Source organism: Acomys minous, assembly GCF_964271855.1.
Source record: "Acomys minous genome assembly, chromosome: 3".
Classification (NCBI taxonomy): Eukaryota; Metazoa; Chordata; class Mammalia; order Rodentia; family Muridae; genus Acomys; species Acomys minous.
Window position 1 is genome coordinate 37,045,502 of NC_140485.1, and position 15,466 is coordinate 37,060,967.

The following is a 15,466-nucleotide window of genomic DNA, read 5'->3' on the forward strand; positions in this document are numbered from 1 at the left end:
TGGCTAATCAAGTCTCATCTGAACATCCTACATCCCCTTCCTCTGTGTTCCCACAGGACCTCTCTGCTAGGGACAGTGATCAGATCCAGGAACCAGAGTTCCTGTAGAAGCCAGTCCTCCATTCGCTCCCCATTCCTCCCCTCCCCCCACTATCCCTGAGGAAGAGGGAATATAAGAGTGAGGGGATTACAATCAGGATACAATGTGAATAAATCATAATAAATATTTTTAAAAAAATATTAGTTGTATTTCTTTTTCCATGTGTGGATATTGGATTCAGATTTTTTAAATTTTCAAATATATTAAAAAGATAGTCCAAAAATGATCCAGAAGCATAACAATAGCTTGATATTTTCATAACAGGTTTTTCTTTAATCACAAAATACCATTTTATATGACATAATTAGGAAAAAGAATTAATCTTATGCTCTTTATTGATTGGTAGCGAACCTGCATTAGCTTTCAAATAAGGTTTTAAATTTCATTAACACAATACTGGTCATTACAAGGACTTAATTATAAAATCACATAAAATTTTTCTCATTTTAGTGAGAAGCAGAATAGGGTTAAATGATCAATCCCACTGCCTCTCGGGGCTATTCTTCCTACCAGAATAGGGCTTTTGATATTTGAGTTGCCTCAATGGCTGGCTGTCAAGTCTATGGGATTAGAAATACCTTTTGACACTTATGTTTGACTTGTCTTAGAGGGTGTTTTGGAGTTGTTTGACTGTGTAGTGTAAAACCAGAGTGAACACCATGGTCACCAGTCCTGGGACAGCTGCTACTACAGACTGAGGAAAGAAGAAGGAGAAAGCAAGCTAAGTAAACATCAGATTTCAAAGGACAGAAACAATTAAAACAATTGCCACTCAACTTATCTTCACTGGAATGAGGCAAAACAGAAATCCTGAGAAACGCATATTATCTTCAGTGTACATTAGGATATATTAAACCAAGACAATACAGTGTATATAGATTATAGCAGCATATGGGGTTCTGTTTATAGAAAATAATAGGAATGTTCTGAATCAATATTGTAATTTGTAGTTGAATTTCAGAAAGATTCTCCCAATAATTTAACCTTGGGTAGTTATCAATCAGAATTTACAATATGCTTTATAGTTAAACACTGAATATACCAGATAAGAGGACATGTCTCAGAGAAAGGACACAAGACCAAGTAGCAAACACAAATCAGTTGAGGTGGTTCATATAAAAACTAGAGAATTTCAACACGGATAATATTGAAGGAGTTTATGGTCGTGATGAAACTGTGAATGGGCTCTGAGTTCTTTGGGTTTTGAGATAATTATAAATTGAATCCGAGCAGGAGGTAGAAGATGACAATGTTCTATCTACAAGTATTTCAGAGGGTGATCTGGACAGAGACAATGGTGCATCCTAGGCGTTCCTCACCTGAATCTACATTTTAGGAGATGACCAGGAAATTGGGGGAAGATTAAGCATCATATAATCATATATATTGTCGTTTTCATTTATATTCAACATGCCAGTAATTGTTTGGCATATTTCAAACTATTGATGAGTAAAAGCATATCTGATTCTCTTCAAGTAAGGCTTACTATGCTCTTGGAATGCCATTCTTTATCTCAAAAGATTTGCATATCTCCACATTATGTTTTCTGTTTTGTTCCTGTTTAAAGGCAATATAAAGTAAGATATGTAACACTCAGCAATCTATTTTATACTTTTATACAAATAGCATTGTTGCCCACATTAACTTCTCTGTTCTGTATTTCTGAGTGTAAAAGTCTCTCAACATATGCTTTTCTGCTTCGTTATTTCTGACATTGAACGGCATGCTGTATGATTTGTGAAATTAAATTTGTCAAAAGAACTTTAGGCAGAATGCAAAGTGGACTTTGTCATTCAGAACTCACTTTTTTTCTGAAACCCTCATGAAGGCAGTGGTGTGTGTATGATGTATTCTCTTGTCTTCTGATACCAGGTCTCAGAGTCATCAGCCTTATGACAGTAAAAAATATATGAATCCAAAGAGTCATAGCATATTCTATTTAAAAAAATTATTCCCTGAGTAGAGACAAAGTACTGGTTAACAGCATCCAAAATGAGGAAATGACAGAGACAGTTTGCTGTCTGAACAGTCACCCCAAATTCTCTATAATGATGGATCATCATCTTCAGCCTTCTAGCCCAATATATCTGACAGACATATTTGTAAGGCAGAAACTATTAAGGACTTGCTTACCCTGTCTTGGCAGAGTTTGGCCATTGGCTCTGCCTGTATTAAACTTGCCCATTTTTTTAGGCAGAATTCTGTCTGTGGCTGAAAGTAGGACATTTTGCCCAGTGGCTGCTTTGCCACATTGGAAGCCATCTCTGTAAGGAGGTTCATTAATGCTCATCATCTTCTGTGAGGTAACCTGGGTGTTGTGAGGAGTTAATATGTTTTTAGATCTGGATAGATGTTTTAAGTTGATAAAAATGAGAGATTGTAGGAAGAATTGTAATCTTTGTCACTGGTGAAAGCCGTCTTGGTGGGCTTTGCCCTGGGTCACACCACAGATACTCCCTGAGATTAACCTTGAGATAGACTGGGTGGAGCCACCCTGGGCCTGGAATTCAGGAAGCGGACCTGGGGACTCCACCTGGACTATTGTGTTTCTAATCGACCCTCATTGGGAGAGGGAGACCACCCATTGCGCATGACAGAAGGGCAAGTGGAGGGGACAGAGAGAGGATCAACAGGGTCAGACCAGGTTTGTGCACACATGGATTGGAAGGAGGATCAGTAAACAGGCCGGACCAGCAAGCAGGCCAGAGATACCAAGGGACCCGTCCTGTGGAACGGATACCGGAAGGTTCACTCTTTTTTCCCTTTAACCTCTTTTCCCTTTTGTATAAGGTAGTTGGGTCGTATAATAAAGTTTAATTGTTAAGAAACAGAGCCAACAAGATATGATAGAAGTAGACATAGGTAGTTGGGTCGTATAATAAAGTTTAATTGTTAAGAAACAGAGCCAACAAGATATGATAGAAGTAGACATACAAGCTGGGCGTGGTGGCGCACGCCTTTAATCCCAGAACTTGGGAGGCAGAGGCAGGCGGATTGTTGTGAGTTCGAGGCCAGCCTGGACTACAAAGTGAGTCCAGGGCAGTCAAGGCTACACAAAGAAACCCTGTCTCGAAAAACAAAAAAACAAAAAAACAAAAAAAACAAAACAAAACAAAAGAAGTAGACATACATTCAGAATTTTAGACGCAAAAAATAGGAAAGATATTTTCTTTAAGGTTGCCAAACAGCCAAAACACTATGAATATAATATTTAAAAATTCCTAACTGTTTTGTGGTTCTTCCTGCTGTAGGAAGTTTATTGTATATATGTGTAATAATATAAATATATATGTAAATAGAGAAATAATAAAAATTATTTCCGTTCAGTGCATTTCTTCTTAATATGCAATTCTAAATACTTTTGAAATTTGAATTTCATGCATCTTGGAAAAATACAAAAGACAATTATAAAACTAATAATTGATACTAGTAGTAGGAAAGTTATTTTTAATAATCTTCCATAGCGTTTTGATGGATGTTTTTCTGGGACAAGAGCTGAACAGGTTAAAAATCATACAAACACACAAACTACAGGTGGGAATGCAATTTTATCTTTTTTATAAACACATAAAATGGGACTAAGATTCTTTTAAAAGTGATTAAGAATCAGTACTAACAAAAATATATTAATCCTAAATATGAAGTAAGAAATGTGTTCGATAATTATATGAATACCTTGTCTAGTTTCAGAAACAGAAATTTTGCATTACAAGTTACAAAGAAGGCAGGGTGGAAAATGAGCAGTTCATTTAATTAAAAATCTCTTCTACTTGTAAGTTTCTAGGACCCTCTCGATCATTCTATTTCCCCATTCTTCCATGCTTTTCTCACCTACACTCCCAATAGGATGTCCTCCCCTCTGTCCCACTTTCCTGGTAAGTGAAAACTTTCATGGGACATATCCCTTGGCTAGTGTCCAGATACAAGTGAGTAGTATACCATGTGACTCTTTCTGCATCTGGGTTAACTCACTCATTATCTAATTCAATCCATTTGCCCACAGAATTCGGATCTGGGCCCAGGGGTCCTGCTCAAATTATGGCACCAGCCAAGGACAATACGTGCAATAAACTTTGAACCCCTACACAGATCTAACCAATGGACAAGACATTATCCACAGTTGAGTGGAGAATGGGGTCTGACTTTCACATGAACTCTGGTGCACCATATTTGACCATGTCCTCTGGATGAGGAGCCCTGGTGGCACTCAGAGGAAGGATAGCAGGCTATCAAGAAGAGACTTGATACCCTATGAGCATATACAGGAGGAGGAGGTCCTCCTCAGTCACAGTCATAGGGGAGGGGAATAAGGGGAAAATGGGAGGGAGGGAGGAATGGGGGGACACAAGGGATGGGATAACAATTGAGATTTAATATGAATAAATTAATAAAATATATTTTAATTTTTTTCTAGTAAGACAATATGCCAAATATAAATTAACAGTGTTGATAAACAATAAAGAATTCATTTCTTTAGTGTGCAAATGATTTGCAAAGTTACAAACAATAATTAAATTACTTCTGAACTTACCATGGGTATATGACTGGTATTCTATTTACACTGTACTGATTTTATTCCCTTTTATTTTTTAGCTCAAGTTTGGATCTATCCTGCCTTGAAGGCAGCTATTTCTGTTTATTTTTAACTTTCAATTATATATTATCTATGGCATACAAAATTTTAATGTCTTGTTTTTAAATCAACCCAGTCCTTCATCAAGAAAAAAAAAGCCCATTCTCAATGAATCAGGAAAATTGACTAAGTTTCATCATTTCATAATAGGTAAATTTTATAGTATAATTAATTTTGAAGAAAATGCTTGATATGTTTGCATTCTTCCAAATATTTAAGTTTTTTCCAATCATATTGATCATGTTACAAAATAAATATGGGAAAGGTCAATGTTGTTATTTATAATAAGATATTTTCCACTCTTTCCCGGTTCCTACTAGACTGACATGTCCTCACTATCTTCATTTCCTATCTTCTTTTTAGTTTTCATTTCTTATTTTTCTTTTTCAAAACATTCTGTCTCGCTGTCAATATCCCAGTCCTCTATTACAATACTTCCACAATGTTCTCTAAGAATTAAATCTAGAGTTTTTGTGCTAAATGTAATAATTGGAGTTGAAAACCAAGTGAGCAGTTGTTCTTTATATTAGACCAGTTGCAGTTTTTGCTTCAATCTGATGAGAGCGACAGCTACACCTCTCGGTGGGTATAAGAATAAACACTAGAGTACAGTTAGGGACTATGCTCGTTTAAGCAAGTGGCATTAGTAGGTTCTCCTTTAGGTACCAATTTCCTGCCAATCACAGCTAGTTGAAAGTTTTTACAGTACCAGCCATGGATTGCCTCCCATTGGGCAGGCCTGAAGTCCAAGAAGGTAGCTGTTGGTTACTCGCAGGACAAAATGCTGCTGTTGCACCTTCCAGAGTATATTGCTATTCTGGTTCAAGTTAAAGGACTGGGATTTTCAGTCATTTCAAATATATGGCTACATATTATGAAAAGCAATATCTCTTAAAGCCAATCTTCCTTCCATAACTGGCCTTTTGGTTTCTGAGTGCCATGAATGGCAGTGATTGCTTTTATTGTCAGTTCTACTTGGGGTATTTGTTTGGATTTGTCTGTGAGGATGTTTTTGAGGAAAATGTAGAAACAGAGTAGACGTCATTAGTACTAGGTCAGGGTCTGTGAATCCCGAATGAAGAAAGAAAAAGATTGAAAGTAAGTTGAGCACCAGATTTCAAAAAAGAGAAGTAATTAAAGAAGAACAACCCAACTTATATTCATTGGAAATTGACAAACGAGAATTATAATCTCTTTAATTTATATTAAATATATTAAGACAGGCTTTATTGAAGACAGTTCAAATAGATGCACAATAGCAAATATATTTCTATTTGTGTGATTAATTCAGAATAAACACTCTAATTGGTATTTGTGTGTTAAGAAAAGAGTCTTTAAATATTTAAACATTTGGAAATATGTCATTGGGATGAACATTGTGCTGAACAGACACTAAGAATTAAAGTTAAGGGGCACTGAGACATTAAAAGTAGAAAAAATTCGGTAGCAAACCCAAGTGTACCCAGGAAACTGATAGGAAAATACAGAACTGGTGATGCTGAAGTCATGGTGCCACTCAGAGTGGGCCCTGGGTTAACATCTAGATAAGGTTGCTGTGAGGATGGAGCAATGGTGTTCAATGATGGGATCCTTCTGCATCAGAACAAGAAAAAAGTTTATCACATGTGTTCCTCATTGATCCTCATTTGTTCCCCATTTGTCATCATCAAATGACAAGCAGCTAAAGAGCAAAGTAAGCATCATACGGTCGCTTTTTAATTCTCATATTCATCAGCAAGAAAATGTGCTTATAAATGCCTGGCATAGGACAAGTAGTCAATACAAATCATCTCTTCTTCTAATCATTGCTATACTCTTTGGATATACTTTCTTCATTACAAAGATGGTTGCATATCATAGCTAATATTTTCATGCTGTTTTTAAAACAACACAAAAATTCTTCAATCTCTCCGTGTTTTTTTTATTAAGAACCATTTTAATTTATGCATATATGTGTTCATCTGTGTGTGCAGTACCTAGAAAAGCAGGCATGTGAATTGGATCCCTTGGAGATATATGTCCAGATGGTTGTAAGCCAACTGATAATGTGCTGGAAACTGACCTGGCTTCATCAGTAACGGAAGAAAGAACACTTAGTCAGTGGACCACCTCTCCTGCCTTTATAGTTTAAAAACCTCAATTGTCTGTACGGAATGATGAAATAAAACTGTGTATAATACTCTAAAACTTCAAAGAAGACCAAGATATAAATATAGGAGAACAAAGTGGTTATAGATGTTTTCACTTCCACCAGTGATAGAGGAGTGTTCCCCTTGTCCCACATCTGCACCGTCATGAGCTGTAGTTGCTATGAACATTGTAGGGTCTTTGCTTTCATTTTTCCATTGCATGATTTTGGCTTATTTGTCAAAAACAAATATGACCGTTATTCAGAAAATTAGGAATAAGTTTACCTCCAGGACCATGTATACAACTCCTCAGCATATAACCAAAGGACAGTCTACCATACCACAAGGGTAACTTGCTCTACAATGTTCATAGCAGTTTAGTTTGTAAATTGCCAGAAACTGGAAACAACCTAGATGTCTCTCAACCAAAGAATTAATAAAGAGAATATTATGCATTTACACAATGGTGTATTACTCAGCTGTTAAAAATAATGATATCATGAAGTTTGCAAGCAAATGTATTGACCTAAAAACATCATCTGAGGCTATTCAGACACAGAAAGAGAAACTCGCTGCAAAAAATGACTCTAGTAATTGAATGTGGTCCACTGAGAGGGCTAAACAAGCTCAAACAAGGAGCTTGCCATCCAGGCTGATGACCTGAGTTCGAATCTGTGGCTCCAAAAGGGGATTGAAGAACATCAATGTCTATGAGTTGCTCTCTGACCTCCACACATAACATAGTGTCCATGTACACACAAATACATTCAACAAAAAGACTTTAAACATTAAAAAGCATATTGAAAACACATTGGATGAAAGAACAAGGTACTCATAGAATGAGCTGTATAAAATTAAAAATATCTGGATGAGAAAATAACTAGATCCTGGAGATGTTGGATTTGTGGGAAATGAACAGAGTTGAGAATGACTGTACTTGATTACATCTACATTGCAATGTCTTTCTGGTGTTGAGTACATATATTTTCACAGAACAAGTATACATGAATCTCGAACCTTTTACATCATTGTAAACCTGGCATCCTCTACTGATGCTTTACCTGATGCATCAGTGCTGTTGACAGACATCTAGATTTCTGCTTCTAAATATCCAATTAAAAATAAAGCATAACTGAAATCTATAACTATAGATTTATTTTCCTAGTTTGTTATACTACAACTAAATTAAAAATATTATTATAACTATGTCATAAAATCACTCATCAATCTAAGTGTTTTCCTTGTTTGTTTTAACTTCATGTGTGGATCTTAACAGAACAAGCTGTTGAACTAGCATCAGAAGATGAACAAAAAAGGGAGGATAGCAGCAATAACAGCTAGTGCTTTGTACATACATTTAAACATTTCCTATAATACCTTTTTTATATGTTGTTAAGAGACAACAGGCAAAATGTGGTTTCATTTAGAACACCTTTACGAATCAGTAAATGGTGATTTTATATGTAAATTTAAAACCTTTTAAATTAGTTATGCAACTCAGAATGATTTCTTACATCTACAGTAACTGACAGCTAAATGTCGTCTCTACACATCTCAAATTTTATCAATCATTTTTATATTACATTTTTTTATAAATTTACCACCTCTACATAATGAAAGCATGGTTAAATTGGAGATTTCTGATGAAAATGATGAAATTATACACAGTAATCACATCTGAAATTTTATTCATGTTAAATATTCATCTGTTTAATTGACTCTTAATTTTTAATTATGAGTTGCCATGACCAGTCAATAGCATCATGATTAAGAATTTGGTTTTGTGGTTTTGGTCTGCTGTTATCTCTATTTTCTATTTTGCTGATTTTTTTTATTTTTACTTTTACATATACATTTATATTATTACAGGTTTATATAAATTGCATAAAGCAAGAAGGAACACAAAATAATTAGGAATTATATAAATGTAACATTCATAGTGTTTTGCCTATTTGTATTTGGCAACTTTGAAGAAAACATTTTTTCTATCTTGGAGAGTCCTCAATTCTGAAGGTAAATCAATATCTATCAATCTTATCTCTATCAACCTAAAACCTCTATCTAATCCAAAAGACAACTTAGCCCCTAAAAAACTGAGTTTAATAGTAAAACTAAACTGTTTGGTCTTCAACCCCATCAGAGACTTGAAAAGGAATAAAATTAATTACCTGAATAAACAAGAAGTGTAAGATAGCAAGTTCCAATATGAGAAAATGACAGAGACAGTTGGTTGCCTAGACAGTCACCCAAAATTCTTTATAATGTTTGAGCCTCATCTTCAGCCTTCTGGCCCTTTATATCTGGCAGCAACCCATTATATTGGTGAAGCAGGCACTATGAAGACTTGCTTACCCTGTCTTGTCAGAGCTTGGCCATTGACTCTATTTGCTTCCAATCTTACCCACTTATAGGCAGAATTCTGCTTGTGTCAGAAACAAGAACATTTTGCCCAGTGGCTGGTTTGCCACATTTGAAGCCATCTCCATAAGGACTTTCTTTGATGCTCATCATTTTTCCTGAGATAGGCTGGGTGTTGCCAAGAGTTAAGTTGTCTTATTTCTTAATATCAGAGAGGATAAGGATTATATGGAACATAACAGTCTGTGAACTGTTTCATGATTTTTTGGTGCTTTGCTACCGAAAAATAAATAGATAAAACAAATGAACTTATCCTTATTTCAGCATGGACATTTTAAAAACTGCCACATTCTGATTTTATTCACCACTGGAATGTGTCCAAACTGAAGAAAGCACAGAAAATGTCCACAAATACCTGAAGAAACATAGAATTTTAATATGGTAGGTTATAGTGAAAGCCATATGCTATTAGAATATTGCAGTTAAAACTTGAATAAGTAGAGTAGAATTTTTAATTGTTTTAAAATTGAGTGATTTCTATTTTTTGAACACCAAGAAACAGTTGGTTACTAATTCCTAAATACAAGAGTAGGTATATCTGAATTTTAAAAGAAAAAACACCAATAATCAGCAAACACTATCATTTCTTCATGTGAGAACACAGACATAGTTAGGCAGTGATGGTAGGGCATGTAGTTAATGTGCAACTACAGGAAAGATCACCTAGAGTGTGATTATTAAGCTTCCAATTCTAGAAAGATGCAACCAGAAGAGAGTTTAGCATATAACCACATGGATTAAGTGGCCTAATGGATCACAAGTGTTCATCATTAAAATAGTAACATTTGTTTCATCCAGCAACTATGAATCTATACAAAATACCTCTGTCATGGTCATTTTAATTCTTCTGTGAATTTGACAATAATTACATTAAATTTTTTGAAAATATTAAAAATATTCTTTTTAAAATCTTTTTTATTAATTTATTCATATTACATCTCAATGGTTATCCCATCCCTTGTATCCTTCCATTCCTCCTTCCCTGCCATTTTCCCCTTACTTCCCTCCTCTATGACTATGACTGAGGGGGACTTCCTTCCCTTGTATATGCTCATAGGGTATCAAGTCTCTTCTTGGTAGCCTGTTATCCTTCCTCTGAGTGTCACCAGGTCTCCCCATCTGGGGGATGTGGTCAAATGTAGGGCATCAGAGTTCTTGTGAAAGTTAGACCCCACTCTCCACTCAACTGAGGAGAATGTCCTGTCAATTGGCTAGATTTGGATAGAGGTTTGAAGTTTATTGCCTGTATTGTCCTTGGCTGGTTCTATAGTTTGAGCTGGACCCCTGGACCCAAATCTCCCTATCATAATGTTCTTCTTGTAGGTTTCTAGGACCCTCTGGATCCTTCTACTTTGCCATTCTCCCATGCTTCTCTCATCTATAGTCCCAATAAGATGTCCTCCCCTCTGTTCCAGTTTCCTGGTAAGTGTAGGCTTTCATGGGACATGCCCCTTGGGCTAGTGTCCAGATATAAGTGAGTATATACCAAGTGACTCTTTCTGCTTCTGGGTTAACTCACTCATTATGATCATTTCTAGTTCAATCCATTTGTCCACAAATTTTGGGAATTCCTTGTTTTTGATAGCTGAGTAGTATTCCATAGTGTAAATGTACCACAGTTTCTTTATCCATTCTTCTACTGAGGGATACTTAGGCTGTTTCCATGATCTGGCTATTATGAATAAGGCTGCTATGAACATGGTTGAGCAAATGTTCTTGTTGTGTGCTGGAGCATCTTCTGGGTATATTCCAAGGAGTGGAATAGCTGGGTCTTGAGGAAGCCCTATTCCCAGTTTTCTGAGATAGCGCCAGATAGATTTCCAAAGTGGCTGTACTAGTTTGCATGTCTCCTTCCTTATTACTGCTTGCAGGGTTTGAGAGTCCTTTTTTAAAAAGTCTCATTCATTAAGATTTATTTACTTACTTTTATATGTATGGGGTTTTGCCTACATTGATTTATGTACACTCTGCATGCCTGTTGCCAATATTATTAGGAATTCCAATAATAGTTAAATAAAATGAAGTTAATTCTTCAACCACATCAGCTATTCTCTGTTCATGTACATGACTCCTTTAGACTTTCATTGTCAGTAAATATAATAAAAATTTCCATCAGTGAAAACCACACATATAATTAAGAAGTATATAAAAAGATATTAAAATGTTTGGGTTTTCATATTAATTTCAGGACATTGATTTTTAACTAAAAACAGTTTTCTGAGAAAGTAATTAGGAAACTTATATTCAACCTATTACTAATCCAAAAAATAATAGAACAACTTTAAGCAAGTTTGACCAAAGCAAATTGACTCTTTAATCATTACTAGAGATAAAAGTGAAGAGAATGCAGTAACTGCTAAAGAGAAAGAAGAGAAATAATACTATAAAAAAAGAGCATGTTACTAAGAGACAAAAGCCAAACATGACAAAACAAGATACAATTAGACAAGGCAAAAGCCCTCAAAGCAATACTATACAAGGTAATCAAAGAGGAGGAAAAAAGAGTCCCAAGAGCAGGTGAAAGATTGAGACACACACATGTTCCAACTGTTAGGAGTCCCACAAAAACAACATGTTAGCAGTCACTACATATATACAGAGGACCTGGTAGTGTCCTATGTGGGCCCTGTGATTGCCTATTTAGTCTTTGTGAGTCTATATGAGCCCTGGTTACTTTACTTAGTAGACCAGATTTTCCTGCTATTCTCAATCCACTCATCCTACAACCTTTCTTTTTCCAATGGTTTCCCCCAGCTCCAGGAAAGAGATTTCATGAAGTCCTCCTATTAGATGTTCTCTTACATAATAGTTGCTTGTGGGTCTCGATACCTGCTCAAATCTGCTCCTGGGAGAAGCCTATCAGATAAAGAATAGAAAAGGCAGTGATCCCCAAGTATTACAGAATACAACAGAGTACCATTAGATATCATTTCACTGATTTTTTTTGTGGGGCATGGCAGTTGTTTTTCTCCTATCCCAGGTCTCACTCACAGTGCAGAATCCATATTGTCCATTACTAGGATCAACATTACAGATTTTTATGCAGACATGATATCTGTGAGTTCAGAAGCATGGGTTGATTTTAGAACGATAGCTGTATTCTTCTAAGTGGTATTTGATGAAACCCTAAAATATATATGACACATTAAACCAGTTTAAATTTTTAAGGAACAAATTACCACTTCACTATGAAAATAATTTGCATAATAATGTATAAATAATGGTCGAATAAGGTATATCACCATTACAATAGATTTTTTTAGTTTTAACGGGAAAGGTTGGGATGGAAGTTGTAGGAAAGAAGGGTGTGTGGTAGAAAGGAATGGAGGGACAGAGTATGAGGAGAACCAGATGGAATTTGGAGACTTGGTGAGTATATGAAATCCCAGTGCAATGAAAACTTCCCTTTGGTTTATCCTGTCTCCTAATCCTGTCTATTCAAGCAGAGTAAGGCATGGGCTTCCACGGATAGAGTGAGTCTCAAGTTTATCCAGACACTGCTAAGCTACTCCCACCAGTTGTGTGGCCATCATTGCCCCAGCACATCTTGGAGGCAGGACAGATTGTAGGTAGGTGGTTTTGTGGATGGGATGATGTCCAAGTTTCTCTCTTTCCGTGTCCTATAGAGAACCTTCCTGTGTCAAAGCTAGAAGATAGCGTGACGTCTCAATGAGAATACAAGCTCAACCTCTCTATGTTCAATGAGTTATGTGGATCTCCCTGTACACAGGCCAGGATTTGAAGTGTTGGAACTGGGTTGCATTCTGTCAAGTTGTTGACCAAGGAAGTCCCTTAAAATTCATAAACAACCCAGGATGATGCTAGGACAGAAATTTGGTCTCTGAAAACTGACAACAAGGCATATCACCAAGAAAGATGACATATGTATATTTATTTTTTCACTTGAATATTGTAAATAGAGAACAGTGACCAAGAGGAGACAATAAAGATTAAGAATAATATATGCTTTGTATACAATAATGCAAAGTGGATTCGATGTATAGGAAAATTATAAAATGAGTCAATTGTAGTGGATTATGACTAAGTGGATTGAGCGAAATATCTCATTTCTTCTCTTCCTCAATTCAGTAAAAGACTGACATACTAAATCATATGTAGATACCCTTTGTTTACAAAATTAAATATAAACATCATTGTCAGCCATAAATTTGCACACTTTCGTAGCAAATATATTGGTTCTGCTTCCTTGGATTATGTCATGATGCCCAAATAAGAATACTTTGATGAACGAAAGCATTGGGCTATACCTGACTGAATAAAAATGATATTAACAGATTACACTTCTATTCGCATAGTTAAGGCTTTTTATGCTGTTTCAATTTGGAAGTCATGAATAGAAAAAAATAAAGGCTGAATAATATATTTTCTAATTTATTTTTGTCAATAAAGACTATTTTGTATCATCTTGTTTTTTTTCTTCACCTAATTATATGGATTCACCACAAGAATCAGATGTAAAATTAGCATAGGAGGAACAAAAAAAAAATCCCATGGTAATGGTGAAAAATCATAGCATGATGTACTTGAGTATAATATTTAATTTTTTCTTAAAGATTGTTTTCATTGACAAATGATATCTCATAGGCCACATGAAGTTTTTTTTTTAAATCTCCTTATATAATCATTAGATCACGATGTAGTATTTAGTTTTTGTCTCCTTTTAGAACGCTGTGAAACTTTTATCTTTAAAAGGAACAGTAAAGTAACCTTAACATTATCATTAGAGGTTTCATATTTTCTTTATTTTTGTGTTCATTCCTATAATATCCAAACATGTTTAAAAAGGCAGGTTAAATTTAATACTGATGACTAGAAATTAAAATTTTGAATGGTATAGCAGTTTCTTTCCTAAGCGGAGTCAAGCTAAAGAGTCATTACTCCTAGTGACACATAATTTGTGCTACCTATTATCTATTAGTATTACAAACCTTGATGTTTCAGTTCTTTATTTGTCTCTCTCGTTGTCCTCAGTGTATCGGTTATGGTAGGGAATAGGATACGTAAACGGCCCACTCCTATAGGGGGAATAACATTTAGGATGCAAATTTTATTATCACCCCAAAAGGAAAATTCCAAGCAAGTTTTACTTAAATACCGAAAATCAGCAAACACAATAAAAATATCACCACAGACTTTATTGGCATTACAGTATATGAACTAGATATGACACTCAATGTCTATATAAATGGACGGTCTTATATGAGCTTCTAATTTGTAGACGAGGGCATATGCTTAGAGTTTAAGAGCAAAATAATAACATATTTTATAAGAAGAGAGCGTATGTTTCTGGTAGGGTGGTATTAGGTGGGAAAATTGCACTCAAATCTTTGTGGGTGTGAGTATGAATGTGAATGTGAAGGCGCCAAACTAAAGGAGAAAGATAGAGATGTGGAGGGATGCCTTGAGTGGATGCAGCAGTTGTCAATAAAGCACTGTTTAGCCAATCATCTGGGCAGAAGGACAGGAAGTGGAAGGCGAGGCTTCCAAAGGAGGTGGGAGGAGCCAGGAGCAGGGGAGTTGACAGTTGACATTTGAAAGAGGCAGTTGGTGGAGAGAAGCTGCCAGAGGAGATTCAGATTGGCAAGTTATTGAGATATCTGTAAGTTATGAGGACATAGGCTTAGTTTATTTTAGTAGATTCGGAGTAGTTTAGATTCTGCCCAGCGCACTGCTTGCAGCTTTAAAATACACTACCGTCTCATTGTATCAGTTACTGGATTCCGAAGTCATACAGAAAAGATATATGCAACCCAGAGACACATAGAATTCTATCAGGATGACAAATGGCAAAAGAGGACATTGAAAACACATTCTCCATTTGAGGCTTAGCAACATGGATTTGCCAGACAGCAGAAAGAAACACAGATGTAAATATAATCATTGTTTCCCATATTCTATGCAAAATTAAAACTACAAGTTTAATCTTATGTAGCACAGGCATTTAATTAGAGATATCTACATGATTCTATCCTTATTAATTCTTGCTCTGGGTGTTTAAAGTTCTTTCTGAATAGATAATAACCTGTCTGTGTTATTTAATATTAGAATATATTTGTTGAAACACATCCTAAAAGCTCCACCAATTCTGTCAGCTTATGCTGCCATTTTTTAATCTATCTGATATGGAATAACTGCTACAAAGTTTGTATTTTAAAAATGTCATGAG

General features: G+C 35.6%; 1 protein-coding gene across 1 annotated transcript in view; it reads left to right on the top strand.

Moving 5' to 3' along the window:
• Nucleotides 1-15,466, top strand: part of LOC311593345 (uncharacterized protein) — an 88,298-nt gene that overhangs the window by 15,021 nt on the left and 57,811 nt on the right. The window contains exons 9-10 of the mRNA XM_084774550.1: nt 57-103; nt 14,839-14,899. Of these exons, the coding sequence (XP_084630676.1) occupies nt 57-103; nt 14,839-14,899 (108 nt within the window). The remainder of the gene's footprint in view (nt 1-56; nt 104-14,838; nt 14,900-15,466) is intronic.